The sequence below is a fragment of the Columba livia genome, chromosome 1 (genome assembly GCF_036013475.1).
Source record: "Columba livia isolate bColLiv1 breed racing homer chromosome 1, bColLiv1.pat.W.v2, whole genome shotgun sequence".
In the NCBI taxonomy this organism is placed as follows: domain Eukaryota; kingdom Metazoa; phylum Chordata; class Aves; order Columbiformes; family Columbidae; genus Columba; species Columba livia.
In genome coordinates, this window is record NC_088602.1 from 117746196 (window position 1) to 117769321 (window position 23126).

Consider the following 23126-nt stretch of genomic DNA (forward strand, 5'->3'; position numbering starts at 1 on the left):
CATATGTTTCTGCTTCCACCTCTTGTACACTTCCTTTTCAGGTCTGATTTCAGATAGGTGTTCCTTGCTCATCCGTGTAGACCACTTGTCATCTTTGCTTGTTTTCTTCCCTCCATTGCTTTCCTGTCCATGGTGATACGAGGAAAGACCAACAAGTGGCACTTTTTAAAGTTATTGCACAAGAGCATGAATATTAAGAATTCCAGGGACCCTTGAGAATTAATCATCTTTGCCCATGGGTAGAAGATGGGCCCAAAAAGTACAGTAGAGGTCTTCACACACACACTGGAAGTATATTACTAAAAGGAATCAAGTTCTCTGGTCAGAAAAATAGGCTGCACTGGTTCAAGATGACAAAGCTGTTTTATCATGGAGTGATGGGACTCATTTTCTATAAACGGGTCCTTGTTCCCTTTATCCCACCCACTTGAAGGACAATGAAATAACTTCTTGTTAATGTTAAAAATCATTAGCAAAAAAGAGATAATCTCTGCTATTTTACAGGGCTTATTCTAGAGTCTGTTACTAAGGCCATTGGTAAGCAACATTGGATGGAAGTCACTCAAAGGCTATTGTTTGTTTGGGTTCTAGATGAAGGAAGAAGTAAACTGAGTCAATTTGCTTTGCTGAACTATGAGATGATCAAAGACCTGTTTTACACCACTGGTGAAATAATAGGAAGGGGAATAAAAAGAGAGGAAGGAAACTGGTGAAAGTCAGTAAGCATGCTGAAGGTTGTAGCTGACAAGAGAAGACACCTCTGAGAGCTGCTGTCATGGGTAGAGGTGTTGGCAGAGGGCCAAGGCCTGTTTGTGTGGTTTAATCCAAAGTGCAAAATGAAGTCAAAAGGACTTCTTTTGATTTACTTGCTTCACTTACATCGTCTTCATTCTCTGGGTATCCTGTTAACAACTGTCTCTACTTGCAGTCAAAATCACAAGCCCTCGGTGTTAATTTTCAACTTAGTCTCACTCTTTGCTTTCCCTGTTCCTGCGTGAAGTTTCAATATTAGGATTAATCTTGTTTTCTCAGGCCAAACATGCCAACATTGCACTGTGTGTGAGCCCTGAAGAGGGCCCACACTGTGACAATGCTCTGTCCTTGTCCTCATGGGAACGATGACCTGAGGATGTGGGCAAGTTAATCAGTTACTCTCCTGCAGGCAGACAGAGAAGACCTGGAGGAGAACAGATCCCGTGGCTCATGGATGGCTCTTCAGTTCATGGACTGGGATCACCCATGCTTGAAAAAATCAAACCAGGTAATCAGGTCTGGCATCCAGAAAGCAGAATCTGAGGCAGGTGGTTGGGCCAGTGTCTGTCTGCATGGGGGGAGGTGGAAGGTGCCCAGTCCTGATGTCCCTCAAGTGCTGAATCTGATGTTTCTCTCAGCAGCAGCAAAAAATCTCTTGACAGTGCATCAGCTTTAGGCAAGCAGTTTGTATGACCCGGTCATTGGTTTTTATTCTGCAGCACCTCAGCCCTAGGTTTTGTTTCAAAAGGATTAAAAGGAGTAATTTTGTTTGCCTTCAAGACACCTTCAGTGTGTTTAAAGGAAGCAGAGACTGGTGGTAGTGACAATTACTTGAGGTACAAAAATACCTGTTAGGAGGAAATAGTCAGTGAAAATATGCTGTTGTCCACTTGAGATTTAGGCCTTATTTTAGATGTAGTGATTCAAAATCATAATAATTACAAGCCAGAAGATATTTTAGATACCTTCTATTTGCATGTTGTCTCCCCACATTCTTTTCCTTCATAGAATGAACCATCTTAGGAGAACGGTGGTTTGGTGCATTTTACCTGTATGAAAATCAGATAGGGCCAAACTTGTCTCCATCACACTCCAGTGAAGACAAGACACTGCAAAGAAAATGCGGTTTTATCTCAAATGAAGACATGCGGCAGTTGCCCTGTCCCCAGGAACCAGAGAGTTTTGGCTCTCTGCCTTCATTTTTTTATCACACTGGCTTCTGCAATCACTGGCTTCTGCAATGTTGACTATGGAAACCGTGAGTGATTTCAGCTTTCCATTAACTATCACCTAGTTTAGTATTTGAGTTCTGTGTTGCTTGTTATGTTAGTTCCAGGAATTAATGCCTGCCCGGAGGCACTTGAACAAAGCGGGGACTAGACATTTAACAGAATACTGTATGTGTGTCAAGCAGTTGTGCAGGGATTTCCAAGAGTCACTGGGATTTGAATAGGTCTTCTTGGGACATACAATGGATAAATCAGTGAAAGCAACCAACCCAAGAAAAGGAATAGCCAGATCAAAACTGGTACCACATCACCTGACTGAAAACTTTGATGATATGACAAAGCTGATTAGGGTCTCATTTGACAAGCAGTACCGTTGTGCTAAAAAGTGCAGTGAACATGTTAGGGAAGTCTCTGAAACAAATGAAAATAAGCCTAAACAGAAATCATGGCAGAACTTCTCGGTGTATTCCGAGTCACAATCCAGCTCTCTATTTAGTACCACATGCAGCAGACAAATTTCCATTCTCCCTACTTTAGAAACTTGAGGCAACAAGGAGTTTAGGGGACGAGGTCTCCAAAAAGCCAAATGGTCTGTGTGCCCAGGCCACTTTGCATGCAACATGACCGAGTCATTCGTCTGCCCAAGCATGCCCCTGCATGAGAAGGCTCTTGTACTTTTTTTGATGCAAGCAGAGAAAAAGCTTGAGACCAGCTAAGAAACATAGGAATTGAGGACTATCGTTTCTATTTTTACCTGTTGATTTCATGGACTAGCTTATTTTGTGTGATGCTTAATGAGGAGACAGAGTAGATTTGAAGTAGATTGGTGTATTTGCCTGTTTCACATATTCCTAGAAAAGTGAACAGTAAACCTTTATCAGGATGTGAAGGGAGCAGCTGGCAAGCCCAGGGAAGACAGCACTTGGTTCCTCAGCACTGTCTTCCTGGGCTCTTGCTGGAGAAGGGCAGCAGGCTGGGGCCACACTGACTTTTCTGTCCAGATTAGGACCAGGCTTGTGACTTGAATCTCTAAATCATACTCATGTTTTTGTTCACACAGTGGAGCACCAGGTTCCTCTTAGGTGAACACAGACCAGAAGCTGAGCTCCAAGAGGGCATCTAGCAGTCTCTGACTGCTAACAGGCATTTACCCCACAGGGCTGGACTGGTACTAGTCTAGGGAAGACTTCCCCCTGTCACCACGCACACTGTCTGGCTCTTGGGTCCTTAGCACCAACTGCTTCGTCCCAAGGCTTAACCACCTCTGCTTGCTGCGCTACTGTGTGGAAGTAGCTAAAGCCCAGTTTACTGCAGATCTACAGACAATAGGTTTCTTTAGATGTGGTAATTGTGATTACTATAAGAGTTTAAGTTCTGCAGTTTCTAAAATATGTTTATCTCAGGCAAAGCACTCCTCTTTTTCCCAGTTTCTATGTATAATTTTAAGTATATTGTTATATAAGGTGTAGGTATAGTATAGATACATGGAATGTTAGGTATATGGATATATTTAAAAGTTATAGCAGTATATATGTGTCCAGGTAACACAGGAGGAAACTAATCCTAGTGCCACCCCTTGTGTAATTACCCCCCTACTCCTGGTAGCTCAGGTCTCTCTGTCACAAAAGGGCTCATGATTTCTGCCTCTGATATGGGGAAAGAAGACATTTAAGCCAGCTGAGGTGCACCAGGCATGTGGAATGCCCATATAAGCATCTACCAGCAGGAACAGCTCCTGATTTGTAAGCAGACTGTACCTCTCGTACCTTCAGGTCACTGGACACTTTGACGTTAGTGTATTCATCCATGTGATATGATCACAGCTATGCACAGACACCTGTTCCTTACTTGGATCAGGGCTACAGTCACCTCTGGTACAGCTTTGAAAAGATAAAGCAAAGTGCTGACAGGAGACATACTTCTATTCTGAGAAAATAATTATTTTTGTTTTATAAAGTAGGAAGAATGTAGGCATTGTGAAGTCCTGATCTTCTGATTTGTTTATAATTAGAGATATGTCAATTTTTCATTTCCTGTAGTCACTTCCTCCAGTTGTCTCCAGCGTCTGGTATGAAGTGATTAAATAGTAAAATCCGGAGATTACGATTACTCATCTCTTCACAGTCTGTTGTGTCATTCCAACAATGAGCCTCACCTCCCAAGCATGTTTAATGATCTTCACACTGGGCAACCTGGTGGCTTCTCAGTCACAGTCTCCTGGTAAGTTCAAACGCACAAATACTTATTTAAGAAATTGATATATTAATTAGAACATTTCTGTGCATACTTTACCTCATGTGTTACAATATTCAGTACTTTTTTGGTGAAAAGCATCAATCAAACGGAAATTGATATCCAGCAGAGATGAAAGTTGCTTATTAAAATTTAAAAAAAAAATGATGATGATAAGAGATTTCTATGAATGTTTTCTATTTAAAAATCAAGGCAAAACTTGGTAAACTTCTGTCTACTATTAAGGAGAGAAATACTCATTTTTTTTAAGCAAGACTACTTACTGTCTAAGGTGTAGTTTCTAACAGAGCAGAAGGCATCCAAAAAGACTAGTCTTCACGTTGAACAAGGATGAAAAAAACAATTCTAGGTAAGACCTCAGTGTTTAGTAGTCTGGAAGAATGAATATGATGGGAAAATATCTAGCAATGTATTCTGCCTGAGAAGGCATCAAGATAAAAATACTATTAAAGAGAAGAACTACTAAAGACCTGGAAGCCTGGTTATTTGACTACCTAAATATAAGAACATCTCTATGTCAAATGTTTGTCTGCAGAGCCGTTATTTGTAGCTTGCCAAAGATAAATGGATTCTTAGAGAAATCAAAGATAAAGCCTAACACATAGACCAACAATCTAATCTTTCCTCTTGTTAATTTATCACAAGCTCCCTGTCATTAATTTTATAAGGAGAAAGAAATACTTTAAAATTATGTCCTCTTCTTATCAACCTATAGATCAGCTCTCTGTTCTGTTGTGTGTATGGTAAGTACCATTTTCAGCAATGCAGCAACACCAGATTCTCCATTGCTAGTTTCTTCTGTGAATCACTGGCTCTTCTGTGAGGGGACATGACCCTTCCTTGCCCTGAGTGGGGTAAACATATATAGCTATGCTACACTGATGGCATGATTTTGTGAAACTGAAGTTGAGAATTATGATTGTGGTGCTTATTTGACGCACAATGTGGTGATGCCTAGCAATGGCTGGTGATATTCTGAAAACAAAACAAAACAAAACAAACAACACTCAGTTTGATGGGTTATAAGAATTAGACTACAAGGACTACGCCTTGACTCAAAACGTCAATTAAAAAGTCTCTCTTGCTGTCCTGTTCCTTTTCTTGAAAAGAAGTTTTCTATCAAGTCTCTGTACTGTACGTTCAATTTAGCAATCTTGTGCACAAGGAGTTGCACTTTCATCTACATGTGTTTCTATTGATGAAATGAAACTGTTCTCATAGATTAGTAGTATTAAGAGTAACTAAAAACTGTAGACTCAAATCTGGGTCTTGCTCTCCAGTATTTTCTATAGTATATGCTACAATGTGGAAGTTCAACATGTGGTTAATTATCAGGTTTCATCAGTGTCAGGAAATCAAAAGTGCTTTTTCTTCTTTGTTATGTTTCAATGAGGTTGCAACTGTTCCAGTACATGCATGTTCCATTCTGTTATCTTTGCAGAATGACATTCTGCCTCTTCTTTTTGTCTTTTTTTTTTTTTTTATCTGTTCCATGACATTTAGCCTTTTTTTTTGCAATATTCCCCTTCAATAGTATTTTTTCTCAGTAATGAACTTTGAAAAGTCACTTGGAGGTGGAATGTGATTGCTCATAATCTTGCTCATGGTTGTGTCTGCTTAATTTGTTGCTCAAGGAAATTTCTTTATTTTCCCCTGCAAAAACACTTTATCCACACACAGCAGTGGTATTTTCCACGCTTCTCTGACCTGAGAACCTCTAGGTGCCCTGCAGTTGCCTGTGATGTTAAAGTCTTGTGTGGAGCCCTTCTAGTCCCTGTCTGTTTTTACCAAAGAGGTAGACTTGGATAATTCTCTATGAAGCTTAGAATCATAGAATCATAGAATGCTAGGGATTGGAAGGGACCTTGAAAGATCATCTAGTCCAATCCCCCTGCCGGAGCAGGAACACCTAGATGAGGCTACACAGGAATGTGTCCAGGCGGATTTTGAATGTCTCCAGAGTAGGAGACTCCACAACCCCCCTGGGCAGCCTGTTCCAGTGCTCCGTTACCCTCACTGAGAAGAAGTTTCTTCTCAAGTTTAAGTGGAACCTCTTATGTTCCAGTTTAAACCCATTACCCCTTGTTCTACCATTCTTTGTCACTGAGAAGAGTCTGGCTCCATCCTCGTGACATTCACCCTTTGTATATTTATAAACATTAATAAGGTCACCCCTCAGTCTCCTCTTCTCCAGGCTAAAGAGACCCAGCTTCCTCAGAGTTTCCTCATAAGGGAGATGCTCCACTCCCTTAATCATCCTTGTTGTGCTGTGCTGGACTCTCTCCAGCAGTTCCCTGTCCTTCTTGAACTGAGGAGCCCAGAACTGGACACAATATTCCAGGTCTCACCAGGGCAGAGTAGAGGGGAAGGAGAACCTCTCTCGACCTACTAACCACCCCCTTTCTAATACACCCCAGGATGCCATTGACCCTCTTGGCCACAAGGGCACAGTGCTGGCTCATGGTCATCCTGCTGCATCCAGCTTATACTGTAGGCCACTGGTATGTGTCCTACAGCAGTGCAGCATCCTCCATAACTAGCTTGACCAGCAGGCCATCCTGACAAGAAGATCTCTCTTTAGCCTTTAGTTTTTAGGGACTGCCTAGTCATAATATTATACTTTTGACCTTTCAATCTACCCATTATGATGATACAAAGAATAATGATAAATGTGTTACTTTGGTCTATTGTGTGCTTCTAGGATCATTAATAGAAGAATGCTTTAAATAATTACAATTACTGTGGAAGAGCTGGCACGTTAGCTGAGAACGATCCATGAGGATAGAAGTGAATTCATAAAAATTCCATCACAAAAAAGGGAGATAAATGGTCCCCTCTATTCTCTTTCTCCCTATCTCTTTCCATTAACAAAAGATATGAATGATTCTGCCTCCAGAAATACAGGTGTATAGGTCCAAAAAAAAAAAAAAAAAAAAAAAGAAAAAGAGGAAACTAAACACATTTAAAGGCAAAGTCGTCATCAGATGATTTGATGTTATTTTAATCCAAGTTTTAAGAATCTTACTTAAGCTATGCATCTCCTAATGTTGAAATGTGTATTATGCAACATATATGTGCTATAATTTGAAAATATGCATGCAAATGTTGCCTGAACACTTACACAAAACAAAATTCATAGCACATTCAAAAAGGCTAGAAAACTCATGAAATTAGAAAGCAGAGTAGAAAATAACCCTGACTAGAGCTCTAGAAATGCAGTTTTTAATAATAGAAGTTTGGTAAAGCCTTTACTGACCTGTCTAGCTCATTAATTATGTTAAGACTGATTTCTTACGAAGTTCTGTGCTGCTATGACTGAAAATGAATTAATTTTCTTCATGCAGTTAGAAATCTTTCTTTTTTGCAGCTAGGACAATCATTGTTTGGATTTAGTTCGAGAACAAGAAGATAACACATAGGGACAGATTTAAAGTTTTTAATTGTTGTTGTCTGGGAGCCAAGGTCTTTCTGAGATCTCTTTCCACAGGTGTGAGGCAGCCAGGAATGGGGTCATGGATGAGCAGACTTTGCTGGGCATCCAGACTGATGAATTAGAATTCCATTTAGCTATTCCATTAGCATCACGCTTCATATATGAGGAGAGTCGAGATCTTTTGGCTGGGGTCAGAGCCAGGACAGAGCAGGACACAGACCTGTTCTGCTTCTGCTCTGTTTTGGGAGAGTTCTGTTCAGGAGTTTCTTTAGTTTGGCCTTTTGCCATCCTGCTGTTTTGCAGAAGCCTCTGTGCCTCTCTGTCTTTTTCTCTCTTCTCTCTCTGGGATCAGTTGTTGAGACCAGGTGCTGCTGCTTGGGACTGGCTGCTCAGTGCGGATGGAGTCAATGAGGAATTTTATTGAGTATTTTTTATTTTATATTCTATTTCTAATTTATATATTATTAATAGTAATAGATTAGTAATATTTTGTTATTTTATTAAATGGTGTGTATCTCAATCCGCAAGTTTCACCCTTCCCTGATAATTCTCTCCCCCTTATGGGGGAAGGAGCAGTGGGGGAAGTGAGTGAGTGGATATTGTGGTTATATTGCTAGCTTGGGTTAAACTACATCAAGTTCTTAAAAACTAGAGCAGAGGAAAGAACGCATATATATCACCAGATAGTTTATTACAATTTCTGTTTCTTTTCTATTAAATGTTTCTATTTAGTTTTAAAGTATTTAATAGTGTATTACCTTCAATTTTAGTCCATAAATAACTGTGATTACCAGAGTTTATATTTAAACGTTAAAATCCCAGAGTTTCAATTTCTTGCAGAAAAAGGTTCTGATCCTAGAAAGATTTATATGTGGTTTTAAGTTGATGTGCTCTGAGTAATCCTGTTGAAGTTGAGTGGACTACTCAGAGCATGCAAAATCCATAAATAAATCACTGCAAGACTAGAGCCAAACTGATATCCTTTTATGTCATACAAAAAAAAATATGCGTTGCCAAACCCAAAAGCTAGTGTGCATCTCTGAATTGCAACCTCTAATAAGTAGTATACATCTATCATAACTGAAAAATAGAGAATAATGAATGTTGTACAAAGCTCAGAATGAACTGGTGATTTTTGTTGTGTTCTAACAGGTCAGTCAGATCAGACCCTCAGGTTTTACATAGGGACCACTCCTTAGTGTGTGGAAATGCTGTGTGGTGACTCTAGTTTCCTTATTATCCATCTCTAGAACCAATCCACTGTGAGTTTGAAGAGGTCAAAGGAACTTTAAGGGATTCAGGGCTTTGATGATGGTGTTCTTTTTGCATTGGAATTGAGGGAAAATGTGGCACCCTGAAAAAGGTTTTCAAGAGTGGACCTGCATGGAAAGGCAAGAGTAGGTTACCACTTTACCAAAATATTTGTTTTAATTTCTCTGCTGGCAGTGTCAGGGTTGTCCCTAACATTCTGGATTCTGTGAGTCTGTGGCATTCATAGTCACAAGTTCGAGGGGCTTCCCAAGCACACATCACTTATTTGAGAGGCAAATGCAATCCAAATATTAGTGTCACAGTTTTTCTCAGGTGTATACAAAAAATTTACATGAGCAAATTCTGTGCTTTCTCACAATTAATGAACCAGTGCTACGTCTGTTAGTTCTACCAATTTCCCCCCAAAAATAATAAAAAAAGATTTCTTTACACTGCCCAGTAAGAGAAAATTCATTCAGAAAGACCAAGTAATACAATATTATTTTACCACTCTTAACTTACAGGGATAAAACTGATAACATTGCAGTATTTTCCTCTTGGAAATATTCAAAATAAGATTTTCCTCTCCTTTCTTCTCTTCTTTCAGTGGTGTTACCTATTTTAATTACAAGGTCCCTTTTTTCTCTTTCTCACTTTTCTTTGTACCTGTACAACCCTTGTGACCAAATTGACTGAACACTTCAGAGCAATTGAATTAATTTTCACGGCAAATTCAGCAAGATCCCCCCAAATTTTTAGCAGTTGTTTGACATCCGCAAGTACCTACTTTTCACTTCTTTGCTTTACAGTTCTGTGATACAGCCAGACAGCAATGGGAGAAATGCTGGGTGCTTCACCCACCCTCCAAATAATGGAAAAATCGCTGCTGTGGATTTCATTGGGGCTGCCCAGGTGCCCAAGTCCAAGGGAGCATTTTGAGCCGGCACCCTTCCTCTGGTGAGGGTCCTGGAACAACCTGGACTAGTTGGCTAGGCCTGAGATAGGACTCTTGGACTCTTTGTTCCTTGTGAGACTGCATGCCTCCCTGCTTAGCACACAGGCTATTTGAAATCTTTTTGTAAAGCTCAAGAAGACGTGTGTTTGTAGCTCATGTCAGATGGAAACAGCAAGGTAAATCACTTTTGAAATTAGTTAACATTGAAAATGCATGATTAAGAAAGCAAGTACACTTCCTGCTTTTATTTTCATAATTGAAGCATGTACATTAGCAACTCTTTCTCAAAGTGAAAATATCTGCAATCAGACTAAATATCGAAAAGTGGAAACTACATATTTTGTTGCTTCTAAAGAGAACTGAAAGGATGCATTCTACATCATAAAAATTATCTCATGACAGTACAGTATTCTCCATTCACCAGTGTTTATATTCTTTTCTATAACAATAATTTTATTTAAAGATGAAGAACATGTAATTATACATGCAAATATGCATTAAAATATGTTTGACTATCTTTATAGAAAGTCTAAGTCCAAGTAGTCATATGGATTTCAGTTACACTAAGCATAACACTATATGCTACACAGCACAACCATGCTAGTATTTAGTCTGTAAAAATCAAAATGTGTTAGTGCAATTACTGACCAAGAATCCAGTGTTAGTCACTTTGCCATTATATTTCTTACTGACTTTAGTTAAAGACAAGATAATCTTTTAGACTTGCTGAGGGGACTTAAAAAGTGCTTGACGATTTAGGAAACAAGGGGCTAGGTAGTCTTATGTAAGAAAGGTAGAACTGGCTGGACAAATTCCTTTTTGTGATAGCTTTTGAAGTTTTGAAGTTCCGTTTTTCTTCAGTGTGTTATAGTTTTGATTTCTCTGTTCCTCAGAAAAACACATGAGACTTTCAGTTTTGAGAAAACAACACAGAACAAGACTGCAGGCATTAGTTAAGAGATGGAGAACTTTGTTTCAAGTCCTTCTCTTCAGTAAGAGCAGAATCTTTACCAGAACTCCATGAATCACGTAGCAAGGACCTACAGTGACATCTACCCAGTGTCTCTTGGATTTCTGCCCTAACTGTGTCTTGAATTATTTTGACAAAAAAACACAGTTACACCTGTACAATAATGTTTTGACTTAGTCTAATTACAGAAGTCATGAAATGCCTAGACACAGAGATATAGCTGTGAAAACAAGCAACATGGTTATTTGAACCCATGTGTTTCCACATGCCTTTCTCAGATTGTTAGTGTTGTTTACTGAGAAAAAGACAACAACCTTGAGGACAATTAGGCCTGATTCCCATGAACTTTTAGGATCACTGTATGTGATAAAACACTCATAAGCAATGTTTTTCCACTGTAAACCACATCAGAAGCCCAGAGTGGCATATTATTTAGGCAACAATCCCCCTATTCTCCTGATGGGCAGGAATATTCCAGCAAAAGCTTTTAGTGGTAGACACATCATGTCTGGAGAGAGCAGTCTGCAAATTTTACCCTTAAGTGGTTTCTTGCTGATATTCAAGATACATTTTCTTCCTCTTTTTTCATTCATGTAAATATAATTTCACATCTTATAGGATGCAAAATAAAAAATTCATCCTTCTCCTTGATATAGACTGGATTTCCTTCTGCCTTCTTAATTTCTCAATTTTTCAATGTCAGAGTTATCTTCAGTGGCTGAGTGCAGAATCCTGACGAACACAAATTAAAATATTTGTGTCCCTAGCAAGAGCTATAAAATGAGAAGATCAGGAGAGGAAATAATATCTGCATGCAGTCAGAGGACATTAAATGGTCTTGCTTGTGTGTAAGGTGGAACTGAACAGAACCATATATATCTAATATGCAGTACACCTACTTGTGTTGATGTGCTCTGAGTTCCTATGGATTTTGACCCAGTATTGACCTGTGATGTTAGTCCCCTGTTTATCAGAGTAAACATTTGCCAGTTTACACACAGGATCTATGGGTTCCCAAATAGTTTTCCATACCAGGAAAACTTTAGCAGGTATTTTGGGTGAAAACTGCCCTCAAATTACAGGCCCTATACATTGCATGCACATGAACCAGTCACAGAATCACAAAATCACTACACCGGTGCCCCCGGCCCCACCCCTCCGGGGTTTCAACACCGAATACACCTCCGGCAGTCTCAGCGCCACTCTGCGGGACTCGAACCCTGGACTCAAGAGATCCGACAGACTCTGCCTCCCTGCACAGCTGGGACAACAGGTGCACGCCACCGCGCCGGGCAATGTCTATATCTTGTGGCCCAGGGACCATGGGGTGTTTATTTCTGTTTTGAAATTCTAGTTTCAGCCTCTCTAGTTTATTTTACTTCATTTTCTTGCATTTTAGATATTCTCCTTATTTTATGATCACCTGAGCGTATTGCATACGTATCTTTGAAATACTGATTGCCTACCAATGCCAAAAGGGGTCCTTTTCATACACACTGCTGAAATCATATTCTCTGTCAATGTCCTGGGCAGGTTGGAAAGATGCCATAAACACCACAATAATCAATTTCAATAATGAGAAGATGCAGATCACATGGGCAGCAAGAGAATTATTTCCCAGTGAGAATGTGTCGTTTTCTTACACGTAAGTACTGACAGTGCCTGTTCTCCTTTTCTTAAAGGATTTACTTTGAGAGACTCAAATATCTAAGTCCGTTTGAGTCTTTTGTGAACTGCGCCTGAAAATGCTTTTAATATTTTTCCATCATCCAGCATGAAACCTGTTTATATTCACAACCTGCTACGGGAATGTACAAATCAGGAAGCCTGCTGAATAGCCAGTCAGAAGAGACATTATGTGAAACATTTGACCCTCTTTTGTCTTTATGCTAAATATTAATGCTAATTACACTATTGGAAGTGTTTTTTTCCACATCTATGTGTATATTTTCCTTGTTAACAGATGTCATTAATGACTAATAGAAATTTAATGTTTTGGTTAAAGACAGTCACAGAGCTTGATCTTCCCTGTTCTTTCTGCACGATGTACATGAAAGAACTTTTAGCAATACCATCTTGGAAACAGATTCGTGAAAACATGTTTGAATAAAACATTCTCTTGTTAGAAAACAACAACACCAACAACATGAAGGAAACAATAATTTCAGACTGCAGCAAAACACAGGGCTGAAGAGTTGGTGAGGTTTGGGTAATGAATTCCCTCACACCACTATGAAATATGGTGCTTCAAGAAGTTCCATATACAGACTTCCCTTTGGTAGGAGCATTTGAAAAGAAGAAGAAAAAAAAAAAAGATATAAAAAAGAAGGAACAGTAACAAGAAGGAATTAACTTGTGTTAACTGGTAAGGCCTTTGCATTAACCAATATTATTTCATTTATAGATTTGATGAAGGCACTCACAAAGTTTGGAAGCCATGTCCAACCTATTTATTGGATCAAGGTTATAATTCTGGATGTCTTTTTAAGACAGAAGGACCCACTCTTGCCATCTCTATCAGGAACAACAATGGAAGTGAAGAGATTTTTTCTAAAAGATTAAAATCTGACTTTTATAGTGAGTATGTAAAATCACAACTACTTGGTAGTACTAGTGTCTTCACTGATTCTCTAGTTGTCCTTAGTTTGAAAATAAATCAGTCATACTGGTGTATAAAATATTACCTCTGTGTGTGCCTGTATGGGAATGTAGCAGAGGATTTGGCAAGGAGATTAGTTAAATGTAAATACCCTCAAGTGACTTGCACCTGTCTGTAGAAAAAGCACATACATCACACTAATTGTTTTACTGACCTTGTGTGCTTGATGAGTAGAACCTCTGTGTTAGATAACACAGGCTTGTGAGAAATTCTAGGCACCTTATCACTATGAGATTCCTGCTTTGTTGTGAGAAAGAGCGGGAGGCTGCACCTGCTTGAAGCCTTGAAATACAGGTGAGCTCAGCAGGCCCAGTGATCTTTTTAAAAGGGCTGAACTGACCAGCGCCTGCGTCCCTGCTGGTGTCACCTCTGCCTGGGAGATTAGGTGCCACTTCAGATATTCCCCAATAGAGAGGTAACTAAAATAAAACTTGCTCTTTGCAGTGCATTCATGGCCTCTGGCTCTTCTTGCAACGTGCCTGTGTATGTGTACACAACGCCAAAACCAAACTACAGTTACTTCATTATGGTTTTCATCCCTGTCATCACCTGTAATTACACAGGCCTGTGTGCAGCTGCAGCTAAGTGGGATTACATAGGACAGTCAGATTTGTTCCAAACCAGTATCAAAATTAGAATGACGATGTTAAAATATATGGGTGTGCTTAGTCTAGTGTAGGCTTGCTCAGTATTCATATCAGGAAAATGAACAAAAGTTGGTAGTTTCTTGTCAGTCCTGTCTGTGTGATTTTTCTCACATTTTCAACCTTCCATTCTTGTGCCATTTTCCATGGGATGTGAGGCAGCAAGCTACTTCTTAACAAAGAAACTGTCGTGAAACCATGATCAGATGCCAATAGAAATTAACTGAGAGGCTCTCGTACAATCTGGCAGTGTAAAAGAGACATCCTCCTACTAGTAGAGAGATCATGTTCCTGTTTTTATTAAATCCATTCTATCCCCAAATACATATTTCACATCTAGTGTGAGATTAATCTATCAAAATCTTCTGGAATTGCACATAGTTACAGGATTTAAATAGAGGAATGTTTTTTCTTATAAAAATAATGCATAAAATATACAATGCAGAATTATCTGGAAAATATATTCCAAATGCATTATTGACATTAATAATTTTAGCAAATGAGGTTAAACAAAAACCCCTCAAGATATCTAACTCTGAGAATACTTTTATGTCTTGTAATTTTACCAATATCTGGTAAATTATGGAAAACTGCAGCCTGGTCCTTGAATTTTACCTATTAAACATTCACTGATAGTAAAATGAATTTCAAAAGGGTTAGGTAATAAAGCACAAATATCAAGGCTCAGACTTAAGTCTTTGAATTAGGAAGGCAGAATTTTCATAATACAAAAAGGCAACTAGAAGGATTGAGAAAGCAGGTAGCATTCTTCTCACCCCTTTATTTCCGACTGCTGAAGATTGACCAGCTACATAGATCAAACCATTGCATGTTCTTTGAATCATATGAAAACAGTGAGGGGTAGATTCAGGTGTGCACAGGTGGGTACCCAGTGCTTTTTGCAGATACCCCAGCATATTCCAGCAGCTGCACAAGTGTGTCTTGTAGGTTTTATGGTACTGAATTTGTTAGTCCCTTCCCAATGAAGAAGCCTCTTTCCCTTGGTTCAGGGAATATGAGGAGAATGGACTTCTTACTTACGTACTTGCAACAGGTTCCTGACCTGAAATAGTATCTACATTTGAATGTGGCACCTCAGATGGTGAGCAGTACCATGGTATCAAGCTCTGTTTTGATGTTTAATAGGGAGGTCAGCTACAAAAGTGCATCCTCCATGAGGAAAGTCCACCTTCTTCACATACTACTCAGAGAAACATCAAGACAAGGAAGGAGTGTCAATAATTTTAACTGTAAAGTACTTATTTTTAACAGACTATAGAATTATTTGTTTCTTTTCTTCTTAGTAAAGCCAAATCAACCAGAAAATGTGACTTTCTTCTGGAAGGAGGACACTGTTACTGTAAGCTGTAATAAACCAGAGAGAGCTGTGAAGTGCTTGAGACTTGAGCTTCAATACAAAAGCAAGTATGACAAAGACTGGCAAGTGAGTTGGACATGACATTTTTAATGAATATTGGGAGAGGTTAGGAGTAGCGTCTGCATAGAATGTAAAATAGAGCTGTTTTCAAACTGGTCTCCCATAACATATTTTCAAATGTAACTGGTAGCAGAAAAGAGAATTTAGGATCCTGGATCCCTGCCATGCTAGAAATCACTTAGTTTTTGAGTTATATCTAGTTTCCACCCAAAGAGCTGAGGACAGTCTAGGGGAGAGATCATACATTCAGAACAGAAGAGTTTTGGAAGACGAAAGTAAAAAGCAAAGTTAAAATGAGAAAGAAAAATAAAGAAAAAAAACTTTAAATAGAATGAGACGACACAGGATTTTTGTTTTTACTGAAGTTATCTGTTAAGTATTTCTAAATATTATTTCATTCTTAAGCATTCATTCATTCTGAAATATAATATTTTTGTGGATCAAAGTGTATTTGCATATTGTAAATAAGCAACAGTAACATAGGGCACTATGTAATGATTGCTATGACTTTCAAATCAGTATCAGACAATGAGGAATGAATATGAATAGTGAATATTTAGTCAAGAAACAGAACTCCTCAAATCTTAGAGAAGTTAAAAAGAAGTTCTGAGGTTTTGGGTTGGCCTACCCCTTGTTCTAGTTGTGACCATGAACGAGTGTAGTATTCTAAAGCACTGCCTTGAACAACAGAATTAATGATGATATGCCTTCCTTCTCAGTCCAGAACTTCTAAATGTTGCAGTGTTGGAGAACAAGGCTTTGATCAGAGGAAATGCTATTCTTTACGGGTCAGACTGAAGAGACTAGTACCATACTGCAACGTAGTACATTACAGCAGTGACTGGGAAGCAGAAACATTATGGATGAATGGCACATTATTAGGTAACAGCTGTGCTACGTTCATATATTGTCTAAGTACAAATGTGGAAGGGGTGACTGCAAAAGAAGCTGGGAACACGCAGCAAATTAATGTTGCACTGTTGTGCTCCATCTTCTGTTATAAAAGAAAGTTCATGTAGTGTATAATTGCCCATGTTTGACTCCTTTCCACTTTGTTCCTGATGTCCCACAACACTATCAATTTATGCCATAATCAGAAAAGTTAGGTGTCTATATTATTTGTGTTACAAGAGTGTATAGGGTCCACCAATGACAACAATGTGAAAAATAGTGTGTGTGTGTGGACATCATATGTGGACATCAAACCTAAGAAAAACCTCAAAGCCCTGTTTTTGAAGACAGTTTATTTTGAAAGTATGTCCAGCTGAACTACAGGACCAGAGGTCATAGCAGTCTGATGCTTGTATGTGCTTGACTGATCAAAACAGAGAGAATGAGGTATAAGACATGACATGGAAGCAAAATTAGCATCAGCACTGTTTACACATCAGACAGATAGATTTAACTGAGTGTGACTGATCAACTTTATTGCTAAAAGTATTTCTACTGTAATCAAAATGAAAAAACAGATTTATTGTAGTAAAAAAAGACTGTATATCATCCCAGAACATTTGTATTGTGTCAGCTAAGCACCAAACGCCACCTATTAGGCTTTATCAGATCTATGAGACACCCAGATGCCCAGTGTACCCAGATCTGAGTTCTCTAAAATGTAATAGTCTACTAGCTTACCTGAAGGAAATTTGTTTGCAGAAAGGTGGGATGAAATCCTGGCACATAGGTATGTCACAACACTGACCTCCAGAGAAGTCTCCTCCACCATGCCAATTATGATCCTCAGGTGTGGCTGGCAGATGCCCTTAAGAAAACACAGAGCACAATGTCTCCCTGTGCTCCTCTGAGAGGTGTCCATAACAGCCCCACCTGAACCATTTGACTAGAGGCTGCCAGCAGGTAACTGCAAGGATGGAAAGCAAGAAAAAATAGACTAATGTTTCAGTTGCTCTGGGTGCCCCTGGGTGAGGCACAGCCCCTTCACTGGGGCAAGTACTTCACTTCAGGACTTTAACGAGTTATTATTGCCTTCAAATTTAACACCAGAGGAAGCCATGAACAAAGTTGTGCTCGAGAAATTTCACTGACTCTGAATACCTTACACAGGGATCATGATTTTTCTTGTGGCTTTCTGGCAAGCTCAACAAAGTGGGAGGGTGGACAAGCCAGGTACTTGCTCCTGTATGAATGAATAATCAATTTATTTTTCATAGTGTTTATGTGGAGAGCACAAGTTCAGTAGGTGGAGGTGCAGCTTTGAGGTGGCATCACAAAAGCTGGAGGAAAAACACTGAGAATGCTGAAAAGAGCACAAATACATTAGGTTTATTTGCTTGTCACTTAGATGATATCCTGCCACTAATTACTTTCAGGGTATCAACACTTTTGGCTAATCATTATTTTGTTTGCTAGGATGGAGGAGATTTGTTTGTTTTGTCTTGGGAAACAGGACATTAAGGCTACATGTTAAATGGCACTTGCAGTTCTGGTGATTGTAAGTAGTTGCATGTAACATAGACTTTAGCACAAAGTTGCTGTGTCACTGTCAATGCAATGTGATGAAGATGAGAAGAAATTAATTTAAAACACCTCTGTTCCCTGCCTATAAGCCTGTTCCTTTGTCCTGTAACAGGTCAATTTAGGTAAATAAATTTTTCTTTTGTTGTAATGTTGAGTAAAGATGGTTTTCCTATTTGGTTTCAATTGAACAATTGAACTTGTTCTATTTATTCTTAGAAACTTTTTTTGTTTTTGTCTGTTTGTTTGTTTTAAAAGAAAACTCAGTGTTCTAGTATGATTAGGAATATTTACTGCTAAAGCAAAATATATTTTCTTCACATGCTTTTTTATGATTATTCCTAGATTCATGTGATGATGATATAAAATCTCAGTCAAACACAGTAATTGTTTTAAGTTGTTTGCTGCCAGTACTTCTAATGATACTTATCCTCTTGATTCTTCTGTGTAAATGGCAGAGGTAAATATAATTTTATTGGTTACTACTAAATAATCATGTAATGAAAATGGAACTATAATTCAGGATCAAGTCTTTTAGCACTCAAAATTCTTATCTGATAAATGAAGTTATCATGAAGATATAGAAGTCATTAGCTTAATTACTGTTTGAGGAATAGTGCATCCTGGGCTTCCAAACATCAAAACATTTAACTTTCAAAACCAGAAGAATTCTGATGAAATACAATGGTTCAGGATAAAATTCTGTCTCTTCCACTTAGTTTATTCTTTCTTTTTAGAAATCTATTTAAATCCTAAGAAGTCAATTATCTTGATTATTTAATCTGAACTGACATTATTTTGCAAAATTTTCATCAGACTCAATGTCTGTTTGCAGTAGACTGAAGTAAGCTTCAGTGCATTCAACTTTAGTAAGATTATATCAATATTTATATTTGCAGTTGAATGACTGTTCATGTTTTAAAGCTACAATAAAAAATAAAATAAAACAAATACATACACACACACACAAAAAGAAACAACAACAAAAAGGCCAAACAAACAAAAACACACCACAAACAAAACCTATGAAGACTCCAATTTTTGGCCAGTTTTTCATTGGGAGAGGAAAAAAAAGAAAAAAAAAAGCCAGAAATGCAGTATTTCAGAAAATGATCTGAAAGTATATTGGACTCTGATAGCCTTTTAGATCATAATTTGAGGGTTTTTTTCCCTATATTTCTACATTTCAAGTTTACATTTGTGTTTGTCAGCCAATAGAGCTGGTTGCTGCACCAACTTCCCTGTCTAGGGGAATGTGGCCAGGGAATGTAAAGCTTTGAATTCTTCACTGAGCAGAATGGCACTTACTGACTAGCTGGACATTTGTAGAGTCCAAATTTTATTAGGAAGGGGTTGGTTCAAAATTCAGCAGGAAAATCACTCTTAGCCTGATGGTGTCATCATACTTTTATAGCTGCTTGCTGGCTTCAGAACATATTTAAAAGGTATCGAACCTAGAGTACTGTCATGTAAAATGTATTTGTGGCTACAGAACTGTTCCAAAGTAGATTTTTGAATGAATGACAGCACTATAACAAAACATCACATCAATTTGTATTTTTCTTTCCTCTTTGCAGGCTTCAAAAGTCAGTTATGCCTGCTATACCAGATCCAAAATATGTATTTGTTGATCTCTTCAATGATCATAATGGAAACTTCCAGGTAAACATTTCCCTCCCAGAAAGGCAGTGAATTCTACAGTGTTGAGAATGATAAGAAAGTAGCAACTGGTACTTGCTCTGCACAGATATTACCACAAGCACCCTCGGACCTAAGAGAAACCCCTTTCCCTTGTGCAACATCCCAAAAGCATCCACAGATCAAACACCACACCACATGCATTAAGTACAATGCTGCTTTGGTGCCGTGGAAAGACACTTACTATAGAAAGAGACAGAGAAATTACCAGAGAAGGATTTAAGGCTGTCCAGAGACATAATATCCAGTGAGTCGCTATTGTGGTGTTTATATCCATTCCTGCACACAAGCTCAGGGATCCTGCTTCAGCCTGATCTTAACCTTTATGTTTCTGAAATGCCATAAGACTTAGTGCTGAGCTGGTGATGGCACTTGTGCCTTTGAAGACATCAGTCACAGCAGGAAGTGTCCTCTCTTAGCCTCAGAGGTGTATGGTTGCTAAATATTTAAGCAAGAAAAGGTTGTCAAATGACCAACCACAGGTTTTGCTTTTGTTTTCTTACTGCTTCTTGAGTCCATGACATCACATATATGATGTATTTTTCCTTATTAATTGGGTTGCCTTTGTGTTAATTACTACTAACTTTACTTTGAGCGGACACAGGTCAAATATTTACATTTTCAAATCAAATGACAGTATCAAACAGCATTAATAAACTTTCAGTGACAAACTGAAAACTTTCTATATATAAGGTAGCTTTAAACTGAAACTGAAGAAGAAATATAGAAATGCAAATTAATGCTGAAGCTTTAATACATGAATGCTGTACTGCATATATCTCCATGTAAACTCATTCTCAAGTTAAATTAAGTCAGGGGTTAGGTCAAAGAATGTATGAGTCTATCAAGGAGGGAACATTAGGTATTTTACACATCTAAAGTTTTCTAAAGTCCCTGGTTAAATATCAAGATGTATTTAATGTTGTCTTGATAATAAGTTGGAGTTTGTATGAATTTGTGGAATCCTGTCTGCTTTCCTGTCATTTTGCCTTTCTTCCATCCTGCTATCTTAAATCCTGTTTGTCTATATTGCTGCCTTTTCACCTTTTCCATTGTGGCTTATAATGGAAAGATGACATTACTAAGAGAAAATAATTGTCTGTACAGCCAAGTTTCCTTTGATTGATATCTCAGTTCCTGCCAACATCAACATTTTCATTTTCCTAGGAATGGATAGACAAAACTGATCATGCAGTGGTACAAACCAAGCTAGAATATGAAGAAACAGAGTGCATCATTGAGGCTGAAAGCCAGCAAGAAGACGAGCAGAATAGCGACAAACAGGGGCCTCAAGAAAAAATCTTCAAGTTCTCAAGAGCAGCTGAAAATAATGATCCCAAGGCAGCCCAGATTGCCTGCCTGATGTCAACATCCAACACTACATCTTCTTTTGCTGGGCTCCAGATTTTAATGAAAGATGACATGTATGTGATGTTATAAAACTTGCATAATGCAGAAGGTGTTAGGAAATTACATAAAAGACCATTATGAGTTTCGGGAGTGGCTGAATAGAAAAGGTAGTCATAAGCAGACTCACATCAAGAAAGACACCAGGCTGTCTTATCTGGTTTCAGGTCTGTTCTTTCCCAAGCACTTCTGACCACTTGAGCAGTCTCAGTGTTTGAAATAAACACCTGAAAATTTACAGAGTTAGGATTTGTTGTTCTTATTGGGGTTTACCTCTAAGACTAAACTGAACCCCATTTTCCTGCCATGGACAGGAGAGAACAAAGGCTCCTCCACAATACATATTCTCAGACCTGAGACTCAGTCCTTGCACTTCTGGAGTATGTAGACCAGTGAAAGCTATGATGTTATTCTTCCCAAACGAAAAGGTAAAATAGAGGTTTTTCAGGTAATGGATTTTGTCTCACAAAGATCAAACCATATACTGCTCATTTTCACAGGGATGGGATGCTGCTTTGCAGGCCTCCCTGTGCCTAGAAGTGCTTGCTTTTGTAAGCTGTTTCTCCCATTGTGAAACTTTGTGATACACGGAACACATCAAAAGAAAGAGTAAGCCTCATGTTAAAGAACAGAAGAGTGAGGATGTGCAACACTGAGTCATGTTTTATTCTGCAACTACTGCTGTGTAGGTGACTTCCTCCAGAACAGCAGGGCTTCTTGGGCCTTCTCTGAGGTCAGGTCCATCACTGTCTTACAGTCTTTGTGTGACTAAGCAACTTCTAGAAAGCTGAGGTTCATTTTGAACAATATGTCTGATCAGGACAGTCTTTTAAATATAGACTGTTGCGATAGGACAAGAGGTAATGGTTTCAAATTAAAGGAGGGGAGATTCAGGCAAGACATGAGGAAGAAATGTTTTACACTGAGGGTGGTGAAACACTGGCCCAGGTTGCCCAGGGAGGTGGTAGATGCTCCATCCCTGGAGACATTCCAGGCCAGGCTGGACGGGGCTCTGAGCAACCTGATCTAGTTGAAGATGTCCCTGCTCAGTGCAGGGGGGTTGGACTAGATGGCCTTGGAAGGTGTCTTCCAACTCGAACTGTTCTGTGATTCTTTTATTTCAATATTTATATTTAACTGAGTCACATTTATTTCAAACTGTTTGTTAGCACACTCAGCAGCTGTAGATCCAAATTAGACTTTCTAGTTATATTGCATATACCAGACTCTTTTTATCGAACTGTCTTCTAATATTTTCTAAACATCCCATCTTCTAGAATGTTTAATTTTAAATTTAAAATGCAATATATTGTGCTATTAGACCTCATTAAAAAAAATCTTGACTATTCTGTGAGTTTCCCTGTATTGCTTATGTTACATATTATTTGACAGCAAATTTTGTAAAAATGTTTAAGTGCTAAAAACATCTATGATATGGTTAAAGTCTTGTAACTATACTGTGATTATATGTTGAAACAGCTCCTGTTATTTACCTGGATATCAACCACTCATTAAAAGACTTTATCAGTTGACTAAGTTTTGCCAATTGCGTACTTTTCTTGGCTATTTTATAGTGTAACTTGAAAATTGCATGTATCAGAAAATTACAGTGATCAGTAAAATATTTTTAATTCAGTGTTTAAAAAAGTTAATCTCCAAATCTCCTTGGGAATAGTAAACAGTAATATGGATCATTAGGTCTCAAAATCTGTTTCTAGGTGACCCAGTTTGCTCTACAACGAAAACTCCAGATATTATCTGGCCCAATACTAACAAACTTAACTGGAAGGATAGTTCAGGCACATTTCCCCAAGTTTTACTAAACACTATCTGAGTTTTGGTTGTTCACTAACAAGACTAACATGCTAACAAAGAATTTCCCATAATCATGAAAACTTTCCTGCCTTTTCCTATCTAAAATAGATGTGTGCAAGTTTTGGGGGACCTTTTGTACACTCCACATT

At 38.5% G+C, this 23126-nt stretch overlaps 1 protein-coding gene across 3 annotated transcripts; it reads left to right on the forward strand.

The window, feature by feature from the left end:
- The first annotated feature begins 1078 nt into the window (after window positions 1-1078).
- On the forward strand, window positions 1079-22704 carry CRLF2 (cytokine receptor like factor 2). 3 transcript variants are annotated; one of them, XM_065074790.1, is made up of 10 exons: window positions 1079-1261; window positions 1762-2011; window positions 4022-4202; window positions 12378-12489; window positions 13249-13421; window positions 15452-15591; window positions 16305-16467; window positions 18403-18517; window positions 19635-19719; window positions 20923-22704. In XM_065074790.1, exons 3-10 carry the CDS (start codon window positions 4127-4129, stop codon window positions 21193-21195), a joined length of 1137 nt encoding a protein of 378 aa, XP_064930862.1. In that variant the 5' UTR covers window positions 1079-1261; window positions 1762-2011; window positions 4022-4126; the 3' UTR covers window positions 21196-22704. The 3 variants fall into 3 exon arrangements, with proteins under 3 accessions (XP_064930862.1, XP_005502613.1, XP_064930869.1); XM_005502556.3 differs by lacking the exon at window positions 1762-2011; XM_065074797.1 differs by lacking the exons at window positions 1079-1261; window positions 1762-2011; window positions 4022-4202 and adding an exon at window positions 6678-8092.
- Window positions 22705-23126: the final 422 nt, after the last annotated feature.